This window comes from Solanum stenotomum, chromosome 12 (assembly GCF_019186545.1).
Source record: "Solanum stenotomum isolate F172 chromosome 12, ASM1918654v1, whole genome shotgun sequence".
Lineage (NCBI taxonomy): Eukaryota > Viridiplantae > Streptophyta > Magnoliopsida > Solanales > Solanaceae > Solanum > Solanum stenotomum.
The window spans coordinates 37,431,028-37,444,738 of NC_064293.1; the positions used below are offsets into that span (position 1 = coordinate 37,431,028).

The following is a 13,711-nucleotide window of genomic DNA, read 5'->3' on the forward strand; positions in this document are numbered from 1 at the left end:
TGTAAATCATTTTATTAAGGATAAAATAGATATTTTATAGTTAAATTGTTACTTTTATAGAAATGTATCATTCTTTTTTAGGACGGACTAAAAAGGAAAGTAAGTCACATAAATTGAGACAGAGGGAGTACTAAATTTGCCCATAGAATTTTAGTGGTCTCATATTTTCCTGCTGCGACTCTTATACATTGGATAAGCATAATTTAGTGTTTTACCCAATTTTATTATTTTGGTACCCGTTTCTTGTTTTGCTTCTCTGGTTCCCGGTTCAATTTATATTTTAAATTATTAGATGACGACTTTGACAGAGAATATATTTTGTCACTCTTTGATTACTATCAGTTTTCTTTTCTTTTTTCATGTATAGGAATAGTATACCTATTGTCTGCATTTTATGAATATTCAAAACTGTGCAGTTAAACTTGGATACACACACACTTGCTAAAGGAGTAAATCATAAAATCAAGGTCCCTTCAACTGAAAATCTCTCATTACTTAAAGGAATGACATTATATACAGCTTTGAGGCTATGCCAAGTAACTGTGATTGGGACATTGAAATTCTCTCTTGTGAATGTTCAGTAATGTGTTTAGTGACATAATATCTCTTGCAACAACCAATTACACACAACAATAAGACTGGTAACTTTTCCAGCCAAAGCTAAGATGTCGAAACAAGACCTGAAAGTTATACAGATTCCACACCGCCTTCAACTTGCTGCCGGGCTAGGTATCTCTCTCTTCTTTCCTTCTGTAAAGCACAGAGGAGGAGAAAACAGGATTATGAAACATAAAAGTGTCGGGAAAAGGAATTACAAGATTCTAATTATAAGTTGAAATGATAGCTTACCCATTCATCTATGACAAGCCCTTCACCGATAATCTTTGGGCCTGTATCTTCCACAGGCTTCTTGCGTTCCTCAAGAGCAGCGTCTGCCTCCGCCAGCTGGCGCTTCAGTTTTTCCAAAGTCTTCACAAGACAAAATGAACAAAGACTTGTGAGACGGTTTTTTCTCTGCCTTATTTCCTAACACACAGCCCGTATATAAAGGATGCTATTTCATAATCTGAAGTGAAAACCCAACAAAAAGTGGCATCATGATATGGATGTTCACTATAATTTATACTTACTGGACTAGGACGTTCCACATCGAGAAAGATAACCCGCAGAATTTGCTCTACAGCTACTTGATCCTTTTGCTCTTCAAACTAAGAACATAGAGGCGATGATTAGAGATAAATTGAACAGGTTTCCCTAAAGTTATGCAGTTTTCAACATAATTAAAAATGCATCTTTCAGCATGGATGAAAACATCTTTGCTGAAGTGTAATGACTATGCTGTTTATCACAGAGCCAATTTTGGTGGTATAATTCACCACATTATCATTGAAAAGAACACCTATTGTGGCAGAACCCAATTTTCTTTGACAAAAATCAGAAGTATGCCTTCGCCATTAAAAAGTGATAACTGAAGCCCCCAGCCCCCAGTCCACCGCACCCCCAGAAAGAAACAATTGACCTAATGTAATAGGAGTATAGAACAAACTAAAAACCAGCTTCTTTTATCACGGAAACTAGAAGTGTTGAAGCACATGCTAAAAAGGAAAGGAAATTCCTTGCAGAGAAATAATGTACTAACCAGCTCAGGTACATAGTCCATCGGTCCTTTCACCTTGAGGCTCATGATCTTGAACTTTACTCTGCTCTTCTGGTCCATTGGTTTTTCATTATTTTCTGGATGCTCTACAAACTTGAATACTATGACAAAGACACAAAGTCAGAATGAAATACTTGCACAATGTAATTATTCAATTGCAACATGACAATTATAACTTGCATATAAGGGTGTTCACAAGAAGAACGTGAAAGGAAATAAACCAAGAGTGATGAATATTACCAGTTGCAATGATGCTCTCACCGGGGGCGAGAATTGCTCCGGGAGGACGCATGAAACAGCTTTTGGGTGCAGTTGTTTGGAACTAAATGCAGAACAGGCAAACATCACCAACCATGTAAAAACAACAATGCATATAAAATAAATATGTCAAGATATACTCTCAAAATAGTTTCTAGCTAAAAGCAATAAAGACAGCTAAGGGAGAATGAAGTGCCCGTGTATGGAAAAGAGACAAGAAATCATAAGTACCTTGAAAGCTACGTGAGACTTGCTAGAGTTTTTTATCTTGATAGCACTTCGAACTTGCTTACCAGGTTCATCTGGCAAAACGAAAGAGGCATCAAATAAAATGAGAAACAAGTTCAATAACAATGAAAAGAAGGGGAACTTTAATTATTAAGAACCGGAAACTTCCACGAAAAAAAAATAGAATGTTAATCTTTTGGAAGTCAGTAATGCACATCTATATCTTTGACAGCCAACAACAGGTGATATTCAAGCATAACTGAAGTAGAGAAAAATTGAAAAAAGGTAAAACTCGGAAGCAGTCCCTTACAAGGACAAGCATAAAGAAGTATATACAATCTTTTTGATCACTAGAGAGTGCATTTGCAAAAGATCCAGATGCATAAAACTACACTAACCACCAACTAGTAAAGTCATGGGATCAGATACAACGTTCAAAGACAGTCCCTTACAAGGACAAGCATAAAGAAGTATATACAATCTTGTTGATCACTAGAGAGTGCATTTGCAAAAGATCCAGATGCATAAAACTACACTAACCACCAACTAGTAAAGTCATGGGATCAGACACAACGTTCAAAGACCTCCAACCAGAACCCAAATGAGCTTTCTCAAGAAAAATACTGTATTCAACAAGTCAGATTCCTGAAACCAGACTACATCAAGAGAAGAGTATACTGGTATGTAACGCAAACTACCAAAACAGATTCAACTATTTAGGAGACAACTAGAGTAGGTTAGTTATTCCAATCAAACTTCTAGGGTCTGGAATATACTCCTCTCCGAGATAGGCAACATGCTTTGACAGAAAAGGTACTAGAAATTTGTATACGCTACCTTAGGTGTACATAACTATATCAAACACATGTGCAATCAAATTAACATACTTTACTCATGCACAATCATTCATCGCAGATAAAATGGATTTAGAGGACAGGCTTTACATTTTACAATCACTAATCTAATTTCACAAGAATCGGATGATGTTTTTTCGATAGATTGCAAGAGTCAAACAATATAAAAGTAAAAAGACTTTCACATAAGAAAAGGAAAGAGTACACCACCTAGTGTTGCATAGCACTCACTGCGTGAGACTCATTAATTAAGGATGATATATTGAATTATTTTCTGCACAGTGGGTTTGGGAATTTGACCTCACTGATAGGATATACACCGAGCATATGGCAAGTGATCAATGAAATCTTCAGTTATAATCCCTCTTTTTCAATTTATGTCTTAGTTTTTTTAAAGTCTGTTTCATAAAAAATACAATCACTTTCTATATTTATAGTTACTCTACAATTCCTATATCCCACATGGCATGGTTAAAAGTTAAAACTGCCAGAATGAAAGGATATTTTGGTGCATTATGCACATCTTCAGTTTAAGTTAGATTCAAAAGTCTCTCATACTTTTTTAAATTTCATGTCTAATCAAATTAAGACATAAAATGAAAGAAGTATCATTTTACTGATATTCACTGCAACAAATTTCAAGTGTTTTCCTCCATACAAATGCACGAGGGATAAACTATAGCATGTCTCTAAGCAAGCTTTAATTGAGAGGGCATCATAACACACAACCGTCTGTTCCAAAAATAAAAGGCAACGGTTGGTTGGCCTTTCCCATATCAAGTCCGATGAACAGTTTGTTTCCCTTTACTGTCCAGCATCACTGCTAAACTACTGAATAGAAACTTCACCACAAATTGATGACACTTTATTGCAAGACGTCATGATCTAAGATTTAGCATTATCATATAATGCATCCCTACCTAAAAATTATCAACCCAATCACTGATGAACGACTTAATTATAGGGAAAATTGTATAAAATAGCAAATTATTAATTCAAATTAAATATTATAACCACGGTTTGATTTAATTGTAACCCGTAGCAAACAGTTGTCATTCGCCTCTCTCCCTAGGTTTCTTGCTCGCCACTCTCGTCAGTCTCTCCCTCGCCTCTCTCGCTTTTATACAAACACAAATGTATAAAATGTGTTTGTGTTTGTATAAAGCAAGAGAAAACTGTATATACAAATACGAATACATATATTTTCGTCCTATACACTTATAATTACACACTTATAATTATATAAATACAGATCTTCCCCTGCCCAGTTCTCTTTTGCCTTTCTCGCTTTATACAAATTACAATGTATAATTTGTGTTGTATAAAGCGAAAGAGAGATTTGATATACAAATATTTTATTTCGATTCATTTGTATACAAATTCAAATTTTATGCAGATATACAAACCCATAAAATTGAATTGAGAGGCTGCCAACGATTTATACAAACGAGAGGCTGCCAACGATTTATACAAATGGCCTGCTAGCGAAATTATACAAATTTGAAGCTCCTGCCAGCGAATTATACATTCTGATGCTCCATAGCAAACATAAAGTTTGTTATAGAGCGCAATTATACAAACTATAACTATAACATACAAATATGATTTTTATGTTTGCTATATGTGAAAGTTGTTCTTTCTCCCTACATTTTATATTATTTGGCCCCCTCTTAACTTTTTTTTTTAATTAGAGAGGTATTTTACTAAACTGTTAGTAATGCTATGAAAATTTAAATTTGGCTGCTAATAGTTTATGTAGTTATTTAATAATACGGCTAATACGGGGAAAGAAGTAATAAATTTGCCAAAAATGGACAAGTAAAACGAAATGGGCGGATTGTTAATTCTAGCCATCAAAGCTAGTTTTAAGTTTTAACAAAGTAGTTCCACAAACACTAATTTCAACCGAATATCAATGAGATTGCAGATAATCAAAAAAGAAGGAGAGAGAATAGAGTCTTACAAGGAAAATAAAGCTTATTGGAAGGATCAAGTTTCAACCGACGGCGTGCAGGAAGTAAAGACCTGGCTACTGAAGAAACGGAGCTGGAACTGTTGCTACGAGGAACCGATCCATCATCCAGAGAAGCAATTCCGAGAGATTGATGTTGTTGACTGCGGTAATGAAGAGTATTATGCGAAGATGAGCGCGAAGTCGTCGTTGACTGTGCGTTTCGAAAAGGGAGCTTGAACAGTCCCCAAACTTTACCGTCCTTCTCGTCGGCGATCGCCATCAGATACCGGAAATTAAGGAACCGCCGGAAATTCGGAGATTTCAGAACGACGTCGTGCTGTCTCCTTTATTGACAGCGTGTTGACAATACTTTTTAGAACAGCAGGGAGTTGAATTTTGGAAATGCAACGGCAAAGTTGAGAAGTATGTGGGAGGGGGGTTTATTACTTTTATACAGTATAGTTTTTTTAAAATAAATAAATAAATATAGAGAAGTATTAAAAATATTCAAATTTGACGTAAATTATTAGTCATTCACGAATTATTGATCGCCTTACAAACGTTTATTTAATTCATTAACTAAATTTAGATACTCTTTCGATCCACCACACAACATAATAAGATGGTCTCAAACTCCTGTAAAAACACGTGACTCTTAATAAAAATTGAGAGAGATTTTGAAAACACTTCTAAATTTGACAAGAATTTAGTGACGTATTTCACTAATAATGCAAGATTGAGAGTGTATCTAAATTTAATTAGTCAAAAAAAGAGAAAATCTAAATACTATCACTAATTCATAGATAAAACTAATAATTCGCTTCAAGTTAAAGAATTATTATCAATTTCTTTTTATATAGCTGTATTTATAAGTCATGGAATTTAACTTATACACCACGCGGCATTTTAGTCTCTTTTTTGGGGGTTATGCATTTTAGTCTACTATTTCTAGTGTTGAAAAAGGTGTACATATTTAATTTAAAATTTAATCATAATTAATGATAAAAGTTTATACAAAATGATTCATATCTTATAGAGTACTTATTGTTATTGGGAGGTATAAATAGCAGGTATAAGAGAAAAAGAATCTTCGTTTCAAATTATATTTTGTTAAAATAATTATTCTTTTGATTTCAAGTTAAATGACTTAGATCAACTCTTATTTTTATATAAGAGAAAGGTAAATTTTTAGGACTCTTCCACCTCAATTTATATGGGGCATAATCTGAATATCAAGTTTTTTTTTAAAAAAAAAACAGATATATTTTTACTATGTTATCTTTTTGGAATAGAGGAAGGAATTTCTTAATTATCTTTAAAGAAAATATGTAGATTGTCTATGGACTTCTCTTTTATATTATAGTGAGATATTTATTATTTATTAGGAGTATACGGGAAAAACGAATATTTAACATGAACTAATTAGAATTTACATTATCAAGAATGTGGTGCAGAGGTGCAGTGAATTCACTGGGGATTATTTTTCTGCAAATTTTTATACTAATTTCCAGGAAAATTCTCATGTAATTCACATTTTTTTTGTAGTGGAATATGATTGTTTCTTCCTTGTTCAAAAGTTTTAGTTTCGAATTCTAGTTATGAAATTTTTTTTCCGTAGGGAGTGCTAATACAAATTGGTTTTACATGATAAATTTGTACTAGTCGGACTTCATCGGAGATATTAGCAGTGGGAAAACAAAAAAGCAGGAACTAATTAAGAAAAGAATTGATACTTCATTTGGAAGTAATGGACTAGTTTTAAATTGATCACTGTTATTAAACATGAAATTAATAAAATAAAATAGTGGAGAGGTGGGTACAGAAAATAGTGGATGGATCATAGTCATAGTAGCAAAGATATATGACATGAATATCTATAATATTTTGATTTAAAATTATCTTTTGCAGTTTATGGATATTCCAAATAAAATGTGTTTCACCAAATAAGACAACAAAATGTGAAATGTCTCATTAGTATCAGAGATGAAATATTTTTTTAGTTTCTATAGTTTATACTTTATAGTCCGGTCAAATTCATCAACGATATTTTATAGAAGTCCCACCACAATATTGTAATGTTCTTTTAATATTATGTTTTGGGTTTTATTTATTTTTTACTTCAAATATTGTATTGAAGTCTGTTTTTATTTTAGCTTTAACTATTTGATGTTCGAAATTTACTAATTCATGTTGGACTTATTAAAGGGATGTACTTTCGATCTATAAAGGTTTTTTAATTTCCAAAACTTTTGATTAAGAATAGAAAAATTACATTAGTATTACCAAATACTTTTCTCTCATTTCTTCTATTATTATTTATTATTATAAAATATAAATTAATTTAAATCATGTTGTAGGGTAGAAATTAGAAAACCACTTTTGTTATTTAGGACATGATTGGCGGGAGAATTGTCTTTGCCACGTGAGACCAGGTCAGCATCCGCGTGAGCATATTGAAATTCAAATTTTAAACAATTAACTCATATTGTAAAATAATAATAATAATATATTCGATGTAATTTCACAAGTGATTAGGAGTTTTGAAAATGTATATAACTTTATTCGTACCTTGTGAGTTGTGAAGATAAGATATTATTTACAAGGCTCAAGTAAAATATCTCAAATATAGTAAGTAAGAAAATACAATAATATCAAATAGTATAATAGTTGAAATAAAAATAATAATGTGTAAGCAATAATAAAAATCAAAGACGAAGATAGTAATAAAATAAAATAATTATAATATAAATATAAAAAATTTAGACAATATTCAACTACCTATTATCCTTCCATTCGAATCCTCAACCTCCAAATAATTCTATCAAATTTTTCGGTCCATGTCCTATTGTGATTAACTTATATATTATGTAAAATTAGCATGAAAAGTTTGACTTTGAAGGACGAGAAAATATATTATTTTGTTAAGTGGACGTATAAAATGTATTAGTCAAGGAAGGTCACTCAATTAGTTGGATTGATTAGGTTTTTAATTAGGAAAAACTACTTAACTACACATACATCACTACCATATATACAATAATTACCTCTAGTTTAAAACAATTACATATCCTACCACTTTTAATATTTATATCACATATTTTAAAAAATTTAATTAGATACACAAATCTCTTAAATATGGTATTGAATAATTATCTTAAATTTAATCTCCTTAATTAATGGTCCACATTAACAACTCAGAATTTTTATCACATAAATCCGTTCCCCACCCCACTTCCACTTCCACTTCCACTTCCACTAACCCTCATTCTTCCTCCATCTTCTCCCTTTTTCTTCCTTCATCCGCTAAATACATATTTGCATGTTCAAATCAGCATTATACATATATGTTTGTTTTTATTATTTTATTATTCTCATGTATCTTGGTTTTGTATCTGAGTTAAAGTTCATAATGTTCTGACATTCAATTTTAAAAAGTTCTACAAATTAGGTTTTATATTTTTTGATTTTGTTGTTTCTCAAATACTTTGATGACTGGTCATTCTCAAAATCAGATGATTATTGTTAAAGGTACTACAAGCAACTTCTATTTGTTATTTTCACTCATGAGTTTTTCATTGTAGGGACTGACTCTTCATCCGTTAACATTCAAGCCGAGAATAGATCTAAGTATAAAAACGACTCAACCAAGAGGAAAGAGTTATGCCAAGCTTTACTTAACATAATAAATACACCATTAGATATGCAACAATGTTGGATACACATCAAATGTACATGTATCTAGTTAAGAGTTGATGTATCTAAGTTTAAATTATATGTATTTGTGAGAAAAAATTCAGATGCTAAAATAAAGGAAGAATTTTGAAATTTTTTACTTTTTTTTGGATTAGTGATAAGACAGATACTCTATCATCGTGAGTTGTTCCTAAATTCGATTGTTTCAATTACATTTCATATTTAGATACACAATTTATGTATATGCTTACAACTTACTATGTATTTGAGATACACGTTTTTGAATATAATGTATGAAATTGATACTAGATACATCAAATTAATACTAGATACATATGAAAAATACATGAAATTAAAATTAGANCTTTGCCACGTGAGACCAGGTCAGCATCCGCGTGAGCATATTGAAATTCAAATTTTAAACAATTAACTCATATTGTAAAATAATAATAATAATATATTCGATGTAATTTCACAAGTGATTAGGAGTTTTGAAAATGTATATAACTTTATTCGTACCTTGTGAGTTGTGAAGATAAGATATTATTTACAAGGCTCAAGTAAAATATCTCAAATATAGTAAGTAAGAAAATACAGTAATATCAAATAGTATAATAGTTGAAATAAAAATAATAATGTGTAAGCAATAATAAAAATCAAAGACGAAGATAGTAATAAAATAAAATAATTATAATATAGATATAAAAAATTTAGACAATATTCAACTACCTATTATCCTTCCATTCGAATCCTCAACCTCCAAATAATTCTATCAAATTTTTCGGTCCATGTCCTATTGTGATTAACTTATATATTATGTAAAATTAGCATGAAAAGTTTGACTTTGAAGGACGTGAAAATATATTATTTTGTTAAGTGGACGTATTATGTATTAGTCTAGGAAGGTCACTCAATTAGCTGGATTGATTAGGTTTTTAATTACTCTGACCGATCCACATCAATTAGTTCTAACAATATTTTTAAAAAATATTTATTTAGGCATCTTAATAAAAAGAGTATTCATCTAAATTATCATTTATATATTTTCTTTAAATGTGTCGAGCACTCCACTAAGGCACTAACTAGAAAATAGTAATAGTAGATCTAGCAAAAAATAAATAAACAACTTATTATTTTTCTAAAACATCAAATATTGTGAAACGAATTCAATTAGCCAAAATGACTACTAATTTATATTTTCTCTCTTTCCCAAACTTTTGACCTTTTCTGTTTTTCAAGATTCAAAGTTTAAGTTCAAAGTTTGCTTCCGTTAAGTGGATGTTACTATTAGTTATTCATTATCGTTAGTGGATTAAGTAAATGGAATTTGATGAGTGGATTAGGTTTCGTATATTCAAATTAAGTTGACTAATTCCATTACCATCTTGATATCAGAAATAATGCTTGGTTTAATATTAAACATTTCCAAAAACAATACTCCATTTAATTTTGTTTAATTATGTAAATGTCTTAAATTAATTATCGGTAAACGAAAAGTCCAACAAATTAGAATGGGTTGGAATAATATGAAAATGTAATTATTTAGTCCAAGAAGAAGAAAGAATAATGTCAAATATTCAAATTTTTTGCTGCTTAGACCAGCACAAATGCTTGTTTAATTCTTGTTTAAACTATTTCTACATGTGTTTCTTTCATTTATTGTTTTTCAATGATCATTAATCCAATTCCAATTATGACTTATTCTCTTCAATAATTTTAGGATTGTATCTGGTCATTGGAACTTTTTTGTCAAGATTTAATGAAGATTGTGGACAAGTTGGCTGAAAATTATTTTCGTTTTAAATATTCCCTTAATCCCCCATACTAGCCTGATCTTAAATAATCAACGTTGATGTTAAGATATATTAATAATTGTAGTTTGTAGCCTCAGTGGCCAAATCATGTATACGTATTTTGAGGCTTATGTGTGTTGATCTTTTTATTAAAGCAATTTATTTGTACTTGTCAAAGCTTTATAATCTTCATGATTATATGCATAGTAAACTCGTGTTATAAGTTGGTTCTCTTAGGCTATTAGACCATTAGATGTCTGTCCGTTTCAATGAGATTTGAGATGTGACAAAAGTAATAGTATTACTTTTCAACCAATGAAAACAACTCTCTTTAAAAGAAATTCACAAAAACAAAATTGAAAATATCGTTCCTCAACTAAAAGGAGACAAAATTGGGCTAGTGGTTGGTCCAGCACACCATGCTACACACAAAGCCCAAATCTTATAATCCATCCCATCTTATATTATCCTTCAATATTTTGCCGGACTTATTTAAGATTATAAAATTCAAATTTTTTTTTATTTAAGAAAAAGATTAATTCCTAACAAAATTTCACATTTAATCAAATTAAGTTATTTAATTGAATTAATTATAAGGAGGAAGCAATTAAATTTCTTTCCAAAAACTACTTCCACCTCTTCCTTTTAGAAATTTTACCGAACATCTTTAACGAGAAAATTATATCTGGTTCGGAGGATTGTCATATATATATATATATTATTTCATTGTATTATATTATCTTGATAAATATAATATTTAAATAAATTGTACCTAATATATATCTTCAAATAAAATAAAAAGTAAAAAATTTGAAGTATAACCCTAATTTTTTTAATTTTTTTTTATAGAATATGGTGTAGGCTTACCTTAAAAAGATAAGATACAAAATAATTTTTTTTTTATTAATAATAAACAAAGACAAATTATAAAAAAATAAGATAACTATGATCATATCAAAATCAATCTATTCCTAAAATGATTATTTTGTCCTTACCTAACATATTTTTTCTAGATTTCTCACCCGACATTTGGTACCCCACATTAGAGCTAGATTTCTCACCCAACATATGATACCCCACATTAAAAACCGATTAATCTGAATTCTTGTCGAGTAGAATCCCATTTTGAGGAATAGCGCTTCTTAACTAGGATTTTTCCATATATATGCTCGAACCCAACACATTTGATTAAAGGAAAAATAACTCATCACCATATCCAATTCTTTGATGGTACATAAGATAAATTTAATTATACGATAAAATAAAATTTAAATAAATATTTTACTTAAACTAATGAAATAACACAAATCAATAGGTTAACAACCATCGAAAAAGCTGTAATATTCTGCAAAGTTCTAGTTCATTCACTGTCAACTATCAAATATACATGCACTATAGCCAGTCTCAAAACTCTCTGGATCTTTCCTTATATATATATAATATATACAAAAAAAACCAAGACTCAGATGAGTATATATATATATATATATACATATATGACATTTTGTACAAAAGACTCATTTGGATGAGTGACAGCAGAACAACTGAGATTAATTAAGGACCCCAGCAGGTCAAGAACATGACAGTCCTAAAAGACTCTTCCGCCTGTTTAATCTTCTTAGCCTTTGCTGCTTTGATGAGAGCGTTGGTATCAACAACACCAGATAATTTCCATGTCTGCCTTGACGATGATCCTCCTCCTCCACCAGCATCACCGCCACAAGACGAGTCCTTAAGAGTCTTGATTCCACCGTCACCTCGTCTTGTTGCTTGATGATCCTTCACCCCTTGATGAATCACCCTCATCACACCTTGATGCACTCTACTGATCATGTAACAAGTAGTTTTCACAGTATCAGAAACACAATTCTGTTTTGTAAATATTTCCAAGGATAAGGGAATCATATATATAGAGGAAAATAAAGAGTTGCTCATGCGTTGACTAATGAAAATAACCGGCTATTACATGTGGTTAATTAGTAGTGTTTCGCCAATGAAACCGGAGATTGGTTGTATTTGGTTCCGCGTAGGACCGGCATGTGTCGGTTATACATTAAGATTTTGGATTTGAACAAATCTAATTGCTGACGTAGCATTTTGGGAAAGGTAAATCAATATTGATAATGATACTATCTGAAAAAAATAAATGAAGGATAATGATGCTAATAAAATGAATAGGATATTTGTCAAACATGATGGGGCCTACATTAATCAATCTTGTAAATTAAGTATTACAAATAATAAGATAAAATATAGTGACGTGGAAATTACATACTTATCTTACAGCAAAAATACTTGGATATATTTCTCTTCGTATTAGTAGTTTAGTACTATTATCTTCTACATACTACTAGAACCTTCTACACACGGATAAAGAAAGAAAACTTAAAAAGGTCCTTTATTCCAAGTTAGTAAATCAAGATTAAACCAGTTTTATTATAAGCTTTGTATATATTTTACTGTAAAAATTGTATAAAATTTTAAAATAAATGTTATTATTATTACGAGGTTTTGGCTGTATATTGACTTTCCTGTTGACTATGTTAATTAATTTAGATGCCTTCGTATATATATATATATATTTCAAATTGCATTTTCAGCTTCTTTGCTATGAATGCACACCAGTAACAAAGCCAGAAGGTACCCCAGTTGTTCTTGTTATTGGCATTCTATTAATTATTTTATTAGTCTTCCAAGGATTTATTTTAGTTTGACTAACGAAGATGATGATGACATGTCATACTTTATTTGACATATATATTGCATGTGTTGTTATTCATCTTAGAGTAAATAACACACGTGACATATATATTTAAGAAATGTGTAATGTGTTTTGATTAACTATGTTTTGACAGTTTCAATATTAATATGAATCCCGTCCATCTTTAATCATAATGTTTAATTAAAAATAAATTTGAGGGCAATTAAAAATACAAGTAGAGGTGTCAATTTATATGTATTGTACCTTCTCAACATCACCTAGCAAGAAGCCGTGGATTAAAATAGAAAATTAAAAAAGAGGTAGATTCCAAATCAAGATTTATTGAATTACTAAGGGCCTGTTTGGCCATGAGATATGGTGTCATGATATGGAATCATGAGATGAAATTGAAGTTTTGTTTGGACATGCGATATGAAATTTTTGTGTTGTATATTTTCTCATAAACATAAAAATTTCACAAGTTGTAAAACTATTAAAATAGCTCCAATTGTTTATTCAATCTTATTAAATAAACAAAAATTTATAAAATCGCATAGTAAATTATAACAAAGC

General features: G+C 30.5%; 1 protein-coding gene across 1 annotated transcript; it reads right to left on the reverse strand.

The window, feature by feature from the left end:
• Positions 1-461: 461 nt before the first annotated feature.
• LOC125848915 (vesicle-associated protein 4-2) lies at positions 462-5,374 on the reverse strand. Its single transcript, XM_049528878.1, has 7 exons — positions 4,961-5,374; positions 2,147-2,217; positions 1,898-1,979; positions 1,640-1,758; positions 1,131-1,208; positions 850-969; positions 462-750 (listed from the first exon to the last, which is right to left on the reverse strand). Exons 1-7 carry the CDS (start codon positions 5,229-5,231, stop codon positions 688-690), a joined length of 804 nt encoding a protein of 267 aa, XP_049384835.1. The 5' UTR covers positions 5,232-5,374; the 3' UTR covers positions 462-687.
• Between the last annotated feature and the right edge of the window lie 8,337 nt (positions 5,375-13,711).